General features: G+C 44.5%; 1 protein-coding gene across 3 annotated transcripts in view; it reads left to right on the top strand.

Annotated features, from left to right (window-relative positions):
• LOC140729243 (IgGFc-binding protein-like) overlaps positions 1-15,819 on the top strand; it is a 225,277-nt gene that overhangs the window by 86,052 nt on the left and 123,406 nt on the right. Inside the window, exons 53-63 of one of the 3 annotated variants that reach the window (XM_073048804.1) lie at positions 815-963; positions 2,334-2,462; positions 4,403-4,541; positions 6,807-6,948; positions 7,054-7,250; positions 10,580-10,721; positions 10,871-11,112; positions 13,021-13,169; positions 14,580-14,708; positions 15,017-15,155; positions 15,614-15,755. The exons of 1 other annotated variant lie outside the window; for it this stretch is intronic. In XM_073048804.1, the coding sequence (XP_072904905.1) occupies positions 815-963; positions 2,334-2,462; positions 4,403-4,541; positions 6,807-6,948; positions 7,054-7,250; positions 10,580-10,721; positions 10,871-11,112; positions 13,021-13,169; positions 14,580-14,708; positions 15,017-15,155; positions 15,614-15,755 (1,699 nt within the window). The remainder of the gene's footprint in view (positions 1-814; positions 964-2,333; positions 2,463-4,402; positions 4,542-6,806; positions 6,949-7,053; positions 7,251-10,579; positions 10,722-10,870; positions 11,113-13,020; positions 13,170-14,579; positions 14,709-15,016; positions 15,156-15,613; positions 15,756-15,819) is intronic. One more of the 3 variants, XM_073048805.1, reaches the window with a different exon arrangement.

The following is a 15,819-nucleotide window of genomic DNA, read 5'->3' on the forward strand; positions in this document are numbered from 1 at the left end:
TATCACTCCTACAACAGCAAGAGGGAGACCAGCTGGCTGTTTTGATATTGCAATCTGCCACATTGCTTGTCCGAGTTCCCTGACTTGAGGACCAACAGACTCCACTCACTGTCGAGAGAGAGAAAGAGAGTGTAAGAGAGAGGGGGATCACTCGAGTGCAGTGGCCTTCCAACAGCAGGGCAAACCATATGTTGACTTGATGTGTCAGTCTCCCACAACGCTTCAGTCAGCGACATTGGCAAGGAATTGAGTCGTATACCCTGAAGGTGCACGTCTTCCAGGCCCACCCGAGGATATTAAAATGATAGGCTGCTTGGCGAGTTCCGAGAATGAGGACCCTCTGCCTGTGGCGACCCCTAGTTTGAGCTGCAGCTGTAAATCACGGACTTCGACAGGACCCCAGCCACCTTAAAAGAAAAGGGAGGCATGAAAAAAGAAGGAGAAACTTTTTCTTAGATGAAATGGAAGAAATCACTTGGGTCTGCAAAAATCTCTGGCGCACTCACACTCCTCAGATTCTATCCTGTCAATAATTCTTGGCATCTTAAAGGTTTCATTTAGAACACCTTTCTAAATCCCAGCTAGTGTGGATCCAACATGTTTCTTCGTGAGATGTCCTCTGAGATGTTTTCCTTTTCCTTTAACCATGGCCTTCCCTCTAACACTGATGACCAGGTTCATAAAGTCTCCACTTCTGCTATCACCTCTCTTCTTTTCAGCCAGAGCTCCCTTCCCCACCTTCCACTCACTTCCAACAGGTGAATGAACATCTGTGCTGACTGACTGCCAATTTTCTCCTTCTGCTGCCTTCCAGGTGGATGGAGAGCCTGTGACCGTTCCCATCCGCCCGCTCCCCGGAGTCACCATCTCAGCTTCAGGCAGACATGTGGTGCTGCAGACCGACTTCGGGCTGACCGTGCGCTACGACGGCAGGCACCACGTCGATGTGAAGGTTTCCAGCGAGTGAGTAGAGCCAGAAGCCACCCTCCTGGCCGTATGAGGTGGGATGGGATTGGAGGTTGTGCCTATCAATAATCACATCCATCTTGTTGCCCTTGCACAATAATCACCAGACTCCCTACAACCTGACCTTCCTCAGGACCACCTTCCACTTCCATGTTGTGCTCACAATACCTGTCCCTACGCCGCTGTAATGCTTACCCTGTCTGCAAGGTTCAAAATACATTTATTACATTGTATACTTTATACAACCTTGAGATTCGTCTCATTACAGGCAGCCACAAAACAGAGAAACCCAAAGGAACCCATTAAAACAAAAGAAGACCGTCTGCATGAGAGAAAAAAACAAATTGTGCAAACAATAAGTGCAAGCAAATAGCACACTGAACTGAAGTTCACAGGAGTGATTCTGCAGCCCTTGGTTTCAGGCCACAGCCTCAGTTCAGTGCAGTGACGAGTAAACCTCACAGTGTAGTGACCCGAATCTGCCTGTCCCTCGTCTCCGGCCCCGACACCCCAACTTTCTCAATCTGCCTCAGTGCTTAAATTGTCCAAACCTCGGACTCACTGCACATGCTCATGGCACTCCACCCATCATTTTCACTTTTGCTCTCATGTTAATGAGTGGTGCGACCCGGGTCCAAGAGCATATTGCAGCAGCAGGGCCTGGGGCCCAGAGCGAGGAATGACCAGAGGTTTGAATGATATAAGCGCCAGGCCAGGTTGAAAAGATCAGAGGCCGGAATCAAAGGTCGGGCCAGTGCTCAGCTCGCTGCTGCACAAGGTTTAGCTGTCTCTGCACTGAACTTCAGCTCACTGCTCCAAGAGGTTTACTCGTTGCTGCACTGGGCCGAGGCCATGGCCTGCAGTTAACGGGCTACAGAATCAATTTTGTGACCTTCAGTTCTGAATGCTATTTGCTTACTTTTATTGTCTGCACAATTGGATTTTTCTCTCTCTGCACCTTGGGTGTTTGATGGTCTTCTTTTGTTGTTAATGGATTCTATTGGGTTTCTTTGTTTTGTGACTGCCTGTAAGGAAACAAATCTCAAGCTTGTATAATTAATGCATACTTTGATAATAAATGCACTTTGAACTTTGACCAATGTGCTCACCTCTGTTCCTGTGCTTCTTTCTGCCGACCTGCTATCCCAAGCAATGATTGCAGGACATCTTGCCCTGCACACACATTGAGGCACCCTGACATCTCCACTAACCCCTCCGTGTGCAGAACCTTTCCCACCAATCCTGTTTCATCCACTCTGCACCACCTTGGCCCCCTCCCAAAGTATTTCATGGCCCAGAACCTCCTCTGCTAACTCCTGCGTGTGACCACTCTGATCTCATTCCTGTCTCCCTCTCCCTCTGTCTAGCTACTCCGGCCAGTTGTGCGGCCTGTGCGGTGACTACAACGGGATCCCCAGCGATGATTTCAGAACTCCCGAGGGACAGGTGGTGAAGGGAGTCAACGACTTCGGTAACAGTTGGAACGTGGACCAGAAGTAAGTGGCAAATAGGAAGGAAGGCAACTTGTTTCTTTGTTTCTCCATCTCTACAGTCTTTCCTCAGTGAATCTGGTGAAGGTTTGTAGGGATTCTCTGAATAACAATAATATGTCAAAGCAACATAATTATTTTAACCCTTTATTCCAGCAGAGGAGACCATGATTGTTAACCATTTATCCACCCTTGTTGTTCTGCTCTGTGGCTTGTGGTGCATCAGGTGGCAACCTTACCATTTCTTCAGTATTTTTCTTATCTGTTTTTTACGAGACTGAGTTGCTAGTTCAATACTCAACGTAGCACAGATGGAAAGCGTGAAAGGAGCTAACTGAATCTGAACCTGGACCATTTGCCTCAAAGTCCCATGCAGATGCTATACCACCAGCCAACTTATTTATCCACCCTTACAATGACCAAAATTATCTGGTCATTATAATAAAGTTTTTCATATTTTAAAATAGATATTATTATTACATCAATCGGCCTCTACAATTTTGAGGGGAAAAGGATTGAAAGTACATTTTTTATCGAAGTATGTATGTAGTATACAATCCTGAGATTCGTCTTGCCACAGACAGCCATGAAACAGAGAAACACCATGCAACCTGTTCAAAAAAAAATCAACACACCCTTCCCAAGCGCAGAAACAATTCACACAAATGGCAACAAAAAAGGACACGCCACAATCAACAGCACACTGATGATGGCTCCTCGTGTGATGACGAAATGTTTTCAGATGAATTGCCAAGATCAGAGAACAACTCAACCCAATTATAAAGAATATTAGGGAAAATGTATTTGAAAGATCTGATGATGGACTGCAACAAAACGTTTAAGGAGGCTTGTGTGTAGCACTAACACTCAAGCCTGTAGTTAGGCTGATAGGAATGGTTTTGTGCTTTTAGTTGTCTGTAATTACAGATAAGCATTAATCTTTTTCCTCTCTCATCTCCGAACCCCAACACCATCTGTGCGGATCAGGAATAACATCTCCATCTCTCTGACAACCAACACTGGCGCACCACAGGGATGTGTACTTAGCCCACTGCTCTACTCTCTCTACACCCATGACTGTGTGGCTAGGCACAGCTCAGATGGCATGTATAAATTTGTTGCTTGCAGACTTTCAGATGGTAATGAGAAGGCTTACAGGAGCGAGGTTCATCAGCTAGTTAAGTGGTGTCACAACAACAACTTTGCATAATGTCAGTAAACCAAAGAAAGAGTAAGACAAGGGAACACACACCAGTCCTCATAGCGCGATCAGAAGTGCAAAGAGTGAGCAATTTCAGGTTCCTGGGTGTCAACATCTCTGAGGATCTAACCTGGACCCCACATATTGATGCAGCTACAAAGAAGTCACAACAGCTGCTATATTTCATTAGGTGTTTGAGGAGATTTAGTACATCACCAAGGCTACTCGCCAATTTCTACAGATGTACTGTGAACAACATTGTAACTGGCTGATTCACTGTCTGGTATGGGGTAACCACTGCACTGTATTGACATAAGCTGCAGAAAGTTGTCAACTTAGTCAGCTCCATGATGGACACCACCATCCCCAGTATACAGGACGTCTTCAAGGAGAGACGCCTCAAAAAGGTGGCATCCATCATTAAGGACCCTCACCACCCAGGACATGCCTTGTTCTCATTGCTACCATCAGGGAGGAGGTACAGAAGCCTGAAGACACACACTCAACAATTCAGGAACAGCTTCTTCCCCTCTGCCATCAACTTCTGAATGGACATTGAACCCATGAACACTACCTCGCTACTTTTTTTGCACTACTTATTTAACTTTTCAAATATATATATATATACTTACTGTAATTTACAGTTGTTATTATTATGTATTGCAATGTAACGCTGCTGCATCACAACAAATTTCTTGACCTATGCCATTGATATTAAACCTGAATCTGATTCTGATTTTCTCAGCTGTACCTCGACTGACACTGAGGTGACACCGCAGTGCTCGGAAACTGAGCGTGAAAAGTACGAAGGACCCTCATACTGCGGGATACTGTTAGATCGTTTTGGCCCATTTGCTGCCTGTCACTACAAGATTGACCCCATGGTGCGTAAAGAGTCATCGTGTTCATTGTATCTCTCACCCCTGCTTTCTTGGTTAATCTCTTCACAAACAGCTTGCAAACCTGTTTGATAAGATCCTGAATGAAAAATACTCCAGTCCCACTTTCATCAATTGTGTCCTTGCCAGGCCTAGAGGAGTGTGTTCATTGTACTGAGTACAGGAGATGGGATGTTATGTTGAAGTTGTATCAGACATGGGTGAGGCCTAATTTAGAGTATTGTGTGCAATTTTGGTCACCTACCTACAGGAAAGACGTAAATAAGGTTGAAAGAATACAGAGAAAATTTATGAGGATGTTGCTGGGACTGCAGGATCTAAGGAAAGATCGAATAGGTTAGGACTTTATTTCTTGGAACATAGAAGATTAAGGGGAGATTTGATAGAGATATGCAAAACTATGAGGGGTATAGATAGGGTAAATGCAAGCGGACTTTTTCCACTGAGCTTGGATGGGATTACAGCCAGAGGTCATGGGTTAAGGGTGAAAGGTGAAATGTTTAAGGGGATCATGAGGGGAAACGTCTTCAGTCAGAGGGTGGTGTGTCTGGAACAAGCTACTAGCACAAGTGGTGTATGTAAGCTCAATTTCAATGATTAAGGGAAGTTTGGATAGGTTCATGGGTGGAGGGCTATGGTCTGGGTGCAGGTCGGTGGGAGTTAACAGTTTAAATGGTTTGGCACAGACTAGATGGGCCGAAGGACCTGTTTTGTGCTGTATTTTACTATGACTCTATGACCCCTGAATTCAAGTCCAATTTCATCAACTTAAGCACTGATAAATGGCATGAAAATTTACTACTTGTCGCAGCAGCAGTGTGTAACATAGTTTATGGATAATCTATGCAGCAAAATAAACATTAACAACATTAATACAAGTTGAAAATCATTGTTGAATGCTGCAAGAGGTATATAGACTGGAGGCCCACTGCAGTGTTGTGAACATCTGATCCAAGCTAACACATTGAGGGAGGAGCAGGTGAGTGTCCATCTGTCAGAGGTACCAAACAAGATATCAGCCTAATATCCTGTGTTAGCATGTTTCAGTCAAGGTAAATAATGTGAAAACTAATCCAGAAGCAGTATCTGGAGGGGAATGTTGATTGCTAAGCCAACACTTGGGGCATTATGGAATTTTACTGTATGTGGATGAGCTGGTTTAAGATGGTGCTAATGAAGATGAGTGACTACTTACTGGCAGTCACCAAAGCAATAAACACAACCAAATACTTTATTAATAAGACTTTCTCTGTTTAAAAAAAAATTATGGTGAACAATCACTGCAAACAATGAAGGCTGACTCGAGGGTTGCGGGTGTGAAACAGATTTGGAGACACATGGCCAAGGAAGAGTGGTCGGAATGAGGTCAAGAAATGGGTGAGACAGAGTCAGGGCGAGTGGTATGGAGAAAAGTCAGAGCAGAAGAGTTTCAGAGCCTGTCCACCTAAACTCAGAGGAGGTTTGATCAGTGTAAGTGCCGGAAAAGGTCACATTATGGCTGGAACATGGCAGCGGGGTCCAGGCCCAGAGTGTGTTGATGCAGGGATGCCCGGGTCTCTGAGCAAGGAATGACCCAATATTTACATGATTTAAACACCATGCTGGATGGATTGAAAAGGCAGGATGTCAGGACCAGAGGTGAGGGTTGGACCAGTTCCTCTCCTTGCTCCGTGACATTTAACTCTGCTCTTCACTGCGTTGAGGCTGAAACTGTGGGCCTGCTCTGGCAATTCCGGGCTTTGTGTCTGTGATGTCTGCGACATCTTGCCCGCTGTGTGATGAACTGAGGCTGAGGCTGTGGCCTGCTCCAGCTGCTCCAGGCTTCGTGTCTATGGACTCACATTCATTCTGAATGCTGTTGCTTGCTTTTATAGTTTTATGAATTGTGTTTTATTCTCCCTCTGCACATTTGGTGTTGGTTAGTCTTTTTTTAATGGGTTCCATTGGGTTTCTTATTTTGTGGCTGCCTGTAAGGGGAGGAATCTCAAGGTTGTATAAAGTATACATACTTATAATAAATGTACTTTGAACTTTGAGCCATTTTGTTTTTAATTTTACAATACTGACCATATTTCATAGCCGACGCTTCTGTGTGAGTTGAGCTGCTCTGAGTTTGTATTAGGCACCGCGCTATGGATTATTTGTTTCAAGTTTACATTCTACAGCCCACTTTCTTTCTTTTCCTTCACAATAAGATGTTACCCATGCATATTCATATTTTAACTTGAGATCTACTCCTCCCTCTCCCAGGCCTTCTTCAAGGACTGTGTGTATGACTTGTGTGCGATGAACGGCAACAAGCAGCAGCTGTGTGAAGCCATCGAGGCCTACGTCACCCAGTGTCAGCAACACAACATCACCATTCAACCCTGGAGGACTGAAACCTTCTGCCGTACGTAGTAAAGAGACCATACACCACACCATCAGAGATTTTTACAGCTTTTGATCTGAGTGACCCTGCTGGCTGTGAAAACTGTTTTCTTTTATTTCTCCATAGCTCTCCAGTGCCCGCCGAACAGTCACTACCAGCCCTGTGCCTCAGCCTGTCCAGCCACCTGCCTCGAGCCTCGTCCTCAGCTCTGTGACCAGCCGTGTGCCGAGGGCTGTCAGTGTGACAAAGGCTTTTTGCAGAGCGGAGACAAGTGTGTCCCAAGAAATCAGTGCGGCTGTGTGTACAATGGAACCTATTACCAGGTAAGAGCCACGATCTTGTACGTGACTTTGAAATTTCCGTGTTGAAGTTATTGAATGTTTATACAATCTGATATCTGTCTCTTGTGCAGACCTAAGGGAGACCATACAATCTGAATTTCAGTCTTCCACACAACACATTCAACACTGGCCCCTTCTACGTAATGCTTTTGATATGAAGGCTTCCCCTTATATTATCTTCAACAGAATGAGAGCACTTTCCAGTTGTCTATCCAATACTTATAACAAAGTGCTGCTTTGTTTTGTTGTTTTGTTATGATAGACCGCTTGAAGCTGAACACAAATATAATTTCAAACCACGTGCATCACGTTGGAATTTGGAGAAACAAGAAATTAACTTTTATTGAATATAATGTGTTCAATTGCATAATGGTGCTGACGCTTTGCAATAGTTCAACTAAGCTAAAAATGTTTTGTTGATGATTTTCAATCATATTCAGTGTCTGAGGCATCTCGTTTAAGTGTCCAACAATAATCAGCCAACGTTGATGGATTCTAGTTGTCCTGATACCATTTCTCCAAAAGTCACAGTGAAACCTTTCACCATGCTCGTCACTGACAGTGCCAAGGTTTGCAGGGAAGAAGTCTAAATGGGGATGCAGACAATGAATCTTTAGTGACATGTTGCACTTCATAGTTTTGTATGCTTGAAGCATGTTGTCAACCAGCTGCACCTAGTTTGGCACTCTGTAGTTGCTGAGAAAACCTTTGAATGCCTTCCATGCGATTTTCTCTGGTCCCACTAGAAGGTCTACGAATTGCCTATCATTGATGACCTATTTGATTTGTGGACAAACAAAAATGCCTTTCTTAATCATGATATTAGTTAATCTGACTTGAATTATGAATTGAAATAACAAATGTAGATGATTTCAAAATAATAGTGTGTGAAAGGGAAATGTCATGGTGATTTTCATGATCAGCAGCCCAAAATCCAAAAGATACATCCATAAGTATTCAGGAAGCAAAATCTTTGTTGCCTAGTGTAATCAGTCATCCCAGCACTAACCTGATTATCAGTATATTGTAGAATGCATTATTTTGTGTTTGCTTATTCAATTCAGCAGGGATCAGTTCAAGATATGATGAAAGTCTTTAAAATCACAATGTTTTGAGTGGACACCGAACTTATCCAGTTGTATTCTAGGTTGTTTGTTGGTGGTGGGTTGGGGTGGGGGAGAACAGTGAGGCTTCCAACAATCAGGGTCGACCATGGATGTTGTGTCCTAGCTCTCTAGATACACAAGTCAGGCCAGTACAATATGGGGAGCAAGCTGTTGCCCAAGTAGCACTCTCCTCCTCTCCATGCAGCTGATGAACCCAGAAGAATATCAGAGACTGATACAGTTTGGCACCAGTGGCATAGAAGGAGATGCCAGTCAGTGGTGAATTCAATGTAGGACTGTCTTAGGTACTCCAGCTCCAGAGTTTTCTCTCAGGATTTACCCTGAAGCCTTCCCCATGAGTGGGTATAGCCGCAAGGCAGCGTAAGTTTGAGATCAGAGTTTTTCTTCACTTAGATGAGCTGTCAAGCCCCATATGCCAAAAGCCACCAGTAACCCACCTTCACCCCTTCTCCTTTCAGTAGAAACAGTTCTGCTGGGCTGAGTAGCTAAGCCACGTGTGCAGGCCAGGACTTGGTTGTCAGAGGCTATTTAAGATGCATGTCATTGTGAGCATTTAAAAGGTGGTGGGAGTTTGTCCCCACTACCACCCCCCCAGGGCTTAACAACCTTAAGGTGAGGTGGGGAGGAACAAAGCAGAGGATATGAGCACTAGATATCAATGATGAAATATTATATAGGGTTCTAGAAAAGAGAGAGTTCTGTTCTGGACTAATCTGGATGATATCAGTGAGAAGGAAATAAGTTTCAATGATAGGAAGACTAGATGTAATACAGGTGGGGATCCTGAAAATGAGTAATGATATTGGCTGGTTGTGCACTTCTGGTTTTTTTGTGTCATGTCATGTACCATTCAGCTAGGTTTTCTAACATACAGAAACAAACTATGACAAACTCAGAGAAGATCAAATTATAGCTGCATTTTGTTCACTTAAAAATGAAGCTACTCCACATGTTATCATTGGAGAACAATTTCAATCTTATAGCTTAAACAAACCATTTTTATGCTTTTTACAGAGAACAATAGTTAGGTTGTTCCATTCCATAACATTCCTCTTATCTGGAAAGTCTCTAGTTCCTGCCATTGGTTCTTTGATTTGTCTTTAGAAGATGTGTCCTGTTTTTCTCCGTTGTCAAAGCATCCCCCCACACCATAGATACACACACACACACACACACACACACACACACACAGAGTCACACACACACACACACACACACACACACACACACACACACACACACACACACACACACACACACACACACACACACACACACACACCACCCCCCCCACCCCCCCCCCCCCCGGAGATTTCACAGGTTTCTTTTTGTGACATTACATGTCCCAAAAGTTACAAATTCAAGATTTCAGGGTTACAGATATATTTCCACATTCATCGATGTGAAAAGTTACAACATCCTTCTTGATTCACTGTGATCTATGGTGGCATATTAAACAGAGGTGATAGATGCTGCACAAATGCAACTTTTACTGCCAGTCAAGTAAAGTTTATTGTCATTTATACATGTATACCATCAAGTGAGACAATGTTTCTCCAGACAAGGGTGTATAACACAGTAGTACATATAACATATGATAACTTAGGAAAGGAAGGATAAAGTCTACAGATGAATTATCATAAATGAACAAAATAAAGTGCATACATTAAATATTGTGAGGTACAGAACAGATTAACCAGTGACACTTCGAATGCAATGAGGCAGGGAGTTCAGAAGCCTAACGGCCTGAGGGAAGAAACTGTTTCTCATTCTGACCGTTCTTGTCTTTATGCATCGGAGTCTCCTGCCTGATGGTAGAAAGTCAGAGGATGGTGGATGGATGGGTGTGATCCTTAATAATACTTAGGGCCCTGCGTACACAGCACTCCTGATAAATGTTCCCATGGATGGTAGTGAGAGACCCTTATGATCCTCTCAGCCATTCTTACAGTCCTTTGTAGGGACTTATGGTCCAGTGCTCTGCGGCTCCCATATCAGATGAGATGCAGCTTGTCAGGACGCTCTCAGTGGTGCTCCTGTAAAATTCAGTTAAGATGAAATGGAGGATGGTGAAGACCCTCACTTACCTCAGTCTCAGGAAGTGGATGTCCTGCTGTGCTTTCCTATTCAGGTAAGCCACCCTTTCCCACACAACTCTAAATGTGCCTCTCTCTGTGTTTCCAGCCTGGGGACGTGATCTGGTCTGAGGCCTGTAACCAGGTGTGTAAGTGCCTGTCCAGCAACAACGTCCAGTGCACGGACACCAGCTGTGGCCCCGACGAGTACTGTGACAACAAGGGTGGTGTCCAAGGCTGTTATCCTAAAGGTAAACGGTCAGGGGTACTGGGTGAGGGATGAGTTTAATCATTCTCTTTCCTCGCCCTTCCTGTTTTGTCAATTTTGCCTAGTTGTGACAATGGCAACTCTTGATACATGGACTTAACTCAGCTTTCCCCACTTTTGTCTGTTCCTCAGGTTCATCCACCTGCACCGCATCCGGAGACCCCCACTACACCTCCTTCGACAAGAGGAAGTTCAACTTCCAGGGCAACTGTACTTATGTGTTGGCCAAGCCCTGTAACTCCAGTCTGACCCCGTTCACCGTGTACACGGCCAACGAGCATCGCAATGGAGTGAAGACAGTGTCATATGTCAAAGCAGTTTATGTCAGCGTCTACGGCATCACCGTGTCAATACTCAGGAACAGGGCCGTCCAGGTGAGAGGCTGATGTTAAATTGAACCATGGATGGTTCGCACCACTGAAACCGATGACCCAGTGGATGTTGTTGGGTGACAGGGACTGAAAGACAGGGAGAAGAAGGGATGAAGTTAAGCCATAGTTCTGTAAGGATCAAAAACAAAACTAGAAGTGTAGATCTCCCCTACATTGGCAGGACCCATCATAAATTGGGGAGTACATTGGCTCCATCTGCCAAAAGTGGAACATCCTGGTGGCCAAACATTTTAATTCCCATTCCCATTCCTGTTATGACATGTTAGTCTATAGCCACCCTCAGGGTGGAGGAGCAACACCTTGTGTTCCATGTGGGTAGCCTCCAACCTGATGGCATGAATATTGATTTCTCCTTCTGGTAAAAAAAATTCCCTCCCCTTTCCTCTTCTTCTATTCCTCATTCTGGTCTCTTAGCTGCCTATTACCTCCCCCTTTTGCCTATGGTCCACTCTGCTTTCCTATTAGATTACTTCCTCTCCAGCCCTTCGCCTTTCATACCCACCTGGCTTCACCTGTCACCTTTTAGCTATCCTCCTTGCCTTCCCCCCACTTGTTTATTCTGGCATCTTCCCCCTTCCTTTCTAGTCTTGATTAAGGGTCTCGGCCCAAAAAGTCAACTGCTTATTCACTTCCATAGATGCTGCCTGACCTGCTGAGTTCCTCCAGCACTTTGTGTGTATTGCTTTGGATTTCCAGCATCTGCAGACTTTCTTGTGTTCGGTGAAATGCAAGAGTGGAGCACATGGCTGCTTGAGCCTGCTGTGCCACTGAGAAAGATCAAGGCTGATCTCATCTGAGGTTAAACCCCACCTTCAAATGATTCAAAGTATATTTATTATCAAAGCATGTATGTAGTACACAACCCTGAGATTCGTCTTTCCCACAGACAGCCACGAAACAGAAAACCATGGAACCCGTTCAAAGAAAAACATCAACCCTCTCATGCGAAAAACTAATCGTGTTAATGGCAACAAGAACATTAACCCCTGACTCTCCCCCCCCACCCCCATCTTATCCCCATAATAGTTTATTTCTCCATAGGCTTGTCTTTGCCTAGAAAAATTTCAATAGTTTTCTGGATAAAGTATTCCAAGGATACAGGATTCACTTGGAAGAAAATTCCCTTCTCATCCCTGCCTTTATCAGAATCCTTTATCGTGAAACGCGGCCCCACTCCAATATTTTGTGAAATTTGTTGTCTTTGCAGCAGCAGTACAATGCAATACATAATAATAGAGAAAAATGTGAATTAAATAATTAAATAAATAGTGCACCAGAAAAATAGAAATAAAAAAGATGTGAGGTAGTGTTTGGTGACATATCAAATCTCGAACTCCTAATATATAGCGGCTGTCGTGTCTTCTTTGCAGCTGCATCGATATGTTGGGTCTGGGTCAGATCCTCAGAGATGTTGACACCCAGGAACTTGAAATTGCTCACCCTTTCCACTGATGATCCCTCTATGATGACTGTGTGTGTTTCCTTCTTTCTGAAGTCCACAGTCAGTTCTTTGGGCTTACTGACGTTGAGTGCAAGGTTGTTGCTGAGACACCACTCAACTAGCTGGTATATTTCATTCGTGTGTGTCCTCTCGTCACCATCTGAAATTCTGCGTACTATAGTTGTATTCAGTAAAGTAACCCTTCATTCTTCTAAACTCCAATGAGCGTGGGTCAGACATAGTTCAGCTATGAGATATTTTCCTTTTCTAACTATGGTTTTCCCTCTTATACTTGACAAGATTCTCAATCACCGCCCCATTGTTTTCCACATTTCTGCTGTCACTTCCTCTGCTCCAAACCAGAACACCCGACCTTCCAACCACATCCAACAGAGAAGAAAATGTCTGTACTGACTGACTGCCAGTTTTCTCCTTCTGCTGCCTTCCAGGTGGACGGAGAGCCTGTGACCGTTCCCATCCGCCCGCTCCCCGGAGTCACTGTCACACCTTCAGGCAGACATGTAGTGCTGCAGACCGATTTCGGCCTGACCGTGCGCTACGACGGCAGGCACCATGTCGACGTGAAAGTCCTCAGCGAGTAAGTACAGCCATGTGTCACCCTCTCAGACTTGTGGGGCAGGGTGGGGTTGTGGGATGTACACCTCATTATCAGAGTGTCCACATCTACCTCACTCACCCAATAATCCTCACTGCTCAGTCCTCACTGTGACTGCACCGGAACCCCAACCTTCTCATGGCCTTGTGCTCACTACTCTTCTTTCTTTGCCTGTGCTCCATGCTTCAGGAAGACAGCAGAACACTGATCGTATACCCACATCCTCCATCGTCCTCTCCATGCTTCACTACATTAAGTAGTGTCCCAGTTGCTGATTGTGACTCACCTCAGGTCCTCAGCATGACCCAAGCTGATATGCTCAGAGCCCTAAACCTCACATCCTAAGTGCAGTCCAGCTACCATTTTCTCCATTTCCATAATGTTCCTCGTACCACCACAGTTCACACAGCTCCACACCGAACATTTGTCCTCCTGCGAGACTGAAACCTAGGCAATCAGAATCAGGTTTAATATCACCAGTATATGTCATGAAATTTGTTCATTTTATAGCAGCAGCACAATGCAACACATAATATTTAAAAAATGTGTATTACAGTAGGTATTAAATAATTAAATTCGTGCAGAAATAGAAATAAGAAGTAGTGAGGTAGTGTTCATGGGTTCAATGTCCATTCAGAAATCAGATGACAGAGGGGAAGAAGCTGTTCCTGAATCATTGAATGTGAGTCTTCAGGCTTCGGTATCTCCTCCCAGATGATAGCAATGAGAACAAGGCATGACCTTGGGGTGATGGGGGTCCTTAATAATGGACACCTCTCCTTTGAGATGTCCTGGATACTATGGAGGCCAGTGTCCAAAATGGATCTGACTAAGTTCACAGCTGTCTGCAACTTATTTTGATCCTTTGCAGTAGCTCCCTCCTATACCTGAAGGTCACGTAGCCAGATAGAATGCTCTCCAACATACATCTGTAGAAATTTGTGAGTGCATTTGGTGACAAACCGAATCTCCACAAACTCCTAATGAAATACAGCCCTGTCAAGCCTTCTTTGTGGCTACATCACAATTTTAGGTCCAGGTTAGATCCTCAGACATATTGGCATGCAGGAACTTGAAACTGCTAACTTTTCCCACCTCTGATCCACTCTATAAGGATCGAGGTGTGTCCCCTCATCTTACCCTTTCTGAATTTGAGTGCAAGGATTTTGCCAGGACATCACTCAATTAGCTGATATACCTCATTTATGAATGCCCTCTTGTCAGAACTTCAACGGTTTTATACATTAAGGCACCCAGCCCTCCCCAACATCTCCTCCATGTCCAACACTGTGCTTGATTCCCATCAACTCCCCCCACCCAGAATAACCTCTCTGCTGAACCCTGCATGTGACCACCCTGATCTCACTCCTGTCTCCCTCTCGCTCTGTCCAGCTACTCCGGCCAGTTGTGCGGCCTGTGCGGTGACTACAACGGGATCCCCAGCGATGATTTCAGAACTCCTGAGGGACAGGTGGTGAAGGGAGTCAGCGACTTCGGAAACAGTTGGAACGTGGACCAGAAGTAAGTGGGAAATAGGGAAGTAGTCAACATGTTTCTCCAGGTCTACAGTCAGGACATACATTTCTCAACCTTGATTCGAATCTCAAGGTTGTTTATGGTACACATACAGTATTTTGATAATAAACTTGCTTTGAACAGAGTTTTTGAACTTTCCTCTGTGAATCCTATGATTTGTAGCATGGCATTTTATTTTACCAGCACAGGGTAGCTGGCTGATAAATATATATTTAGTGTTCTAAGCTTTTAAGTAAATATTAACTCTTGCTTTTCCTTTCCCCTCCAACCCAACCCCACCACCATTTTCTCAGCTGTACCTCAACCGACACCGAGGTGACACCACAGTGCTCCGAAGCCGAGCGTGAAAAGTACGAAGGACCCTTGTATTGTGGGATACTGTTAGATCGTTACGGCCCATTCACTGCCTGTCACTACAAGATTGACCCCATGGTGCGTAAAGCAGAATTTCACTCGGTACTCCCTTCACATTGTGTCTCACTTTCTCAGTTCAGATTCAGGTTTAATATCACCGGCAAATGTCGTGAAATTTGTTGTCTTTGTGGGAGCAGTAAAATGCAATACATAATAACAGAAAAAACATGAATTACTGTAAGTGTGTGTGTATATATATAAAATAGTTGAATTAACTAAGCAGTGCAAAAAATAGAAATAAAAAAGAAGTGAGGTAGTTTTCACGGGTTCGATGTCCATTCAGAAATCGGAAGGCAGAGTAAAAGAAGCAGTTCTTGAATCATTGATTGTGTGCCTTCAGGCTCCTGTACTTCCTGATGGTAGCAAAGAGAAGAGGGGATGTCCTGAGAGTTGGAGGTCCCTAATGTGGATGTAGCTTTCTTGTAAATGTGTTTCATGTAGACTTGTTACCTATGATCCACTCCTCCCTCTCCCAGGCCTTCTTCAGAGACTGTGTGTATGACCTGTGTGCGATGAACGGCAACAAGCAGCAGCTGTGTGAAGCCATCGAGGCCTACGTCACCCAGTGTCAGCAACGCAACATCACCATTCAACCCTGGAGGAATGAAACCTTCTGCCGTACGTAGTACAGACAGCTCCAGATCGACAGTAATTTCTATGGCTTTAGAGTCAAGTGTCCCTT

Source organism: Hemitrygon akajei, chromosome 6 (assembly GCF_048418815.1).
Source record: "Hemitrygon akajei chromosome 6, sHemAka1.3, whole genome shotgun sequence".
Taxonomy (NCBI): domain Eukaryota; kingdom Metazoa; phylum Chordata; class Chondrichthyes; order Myliobatiformes; family Dasyatidae; genus Hemitrygon; species Hemitrygon akajei.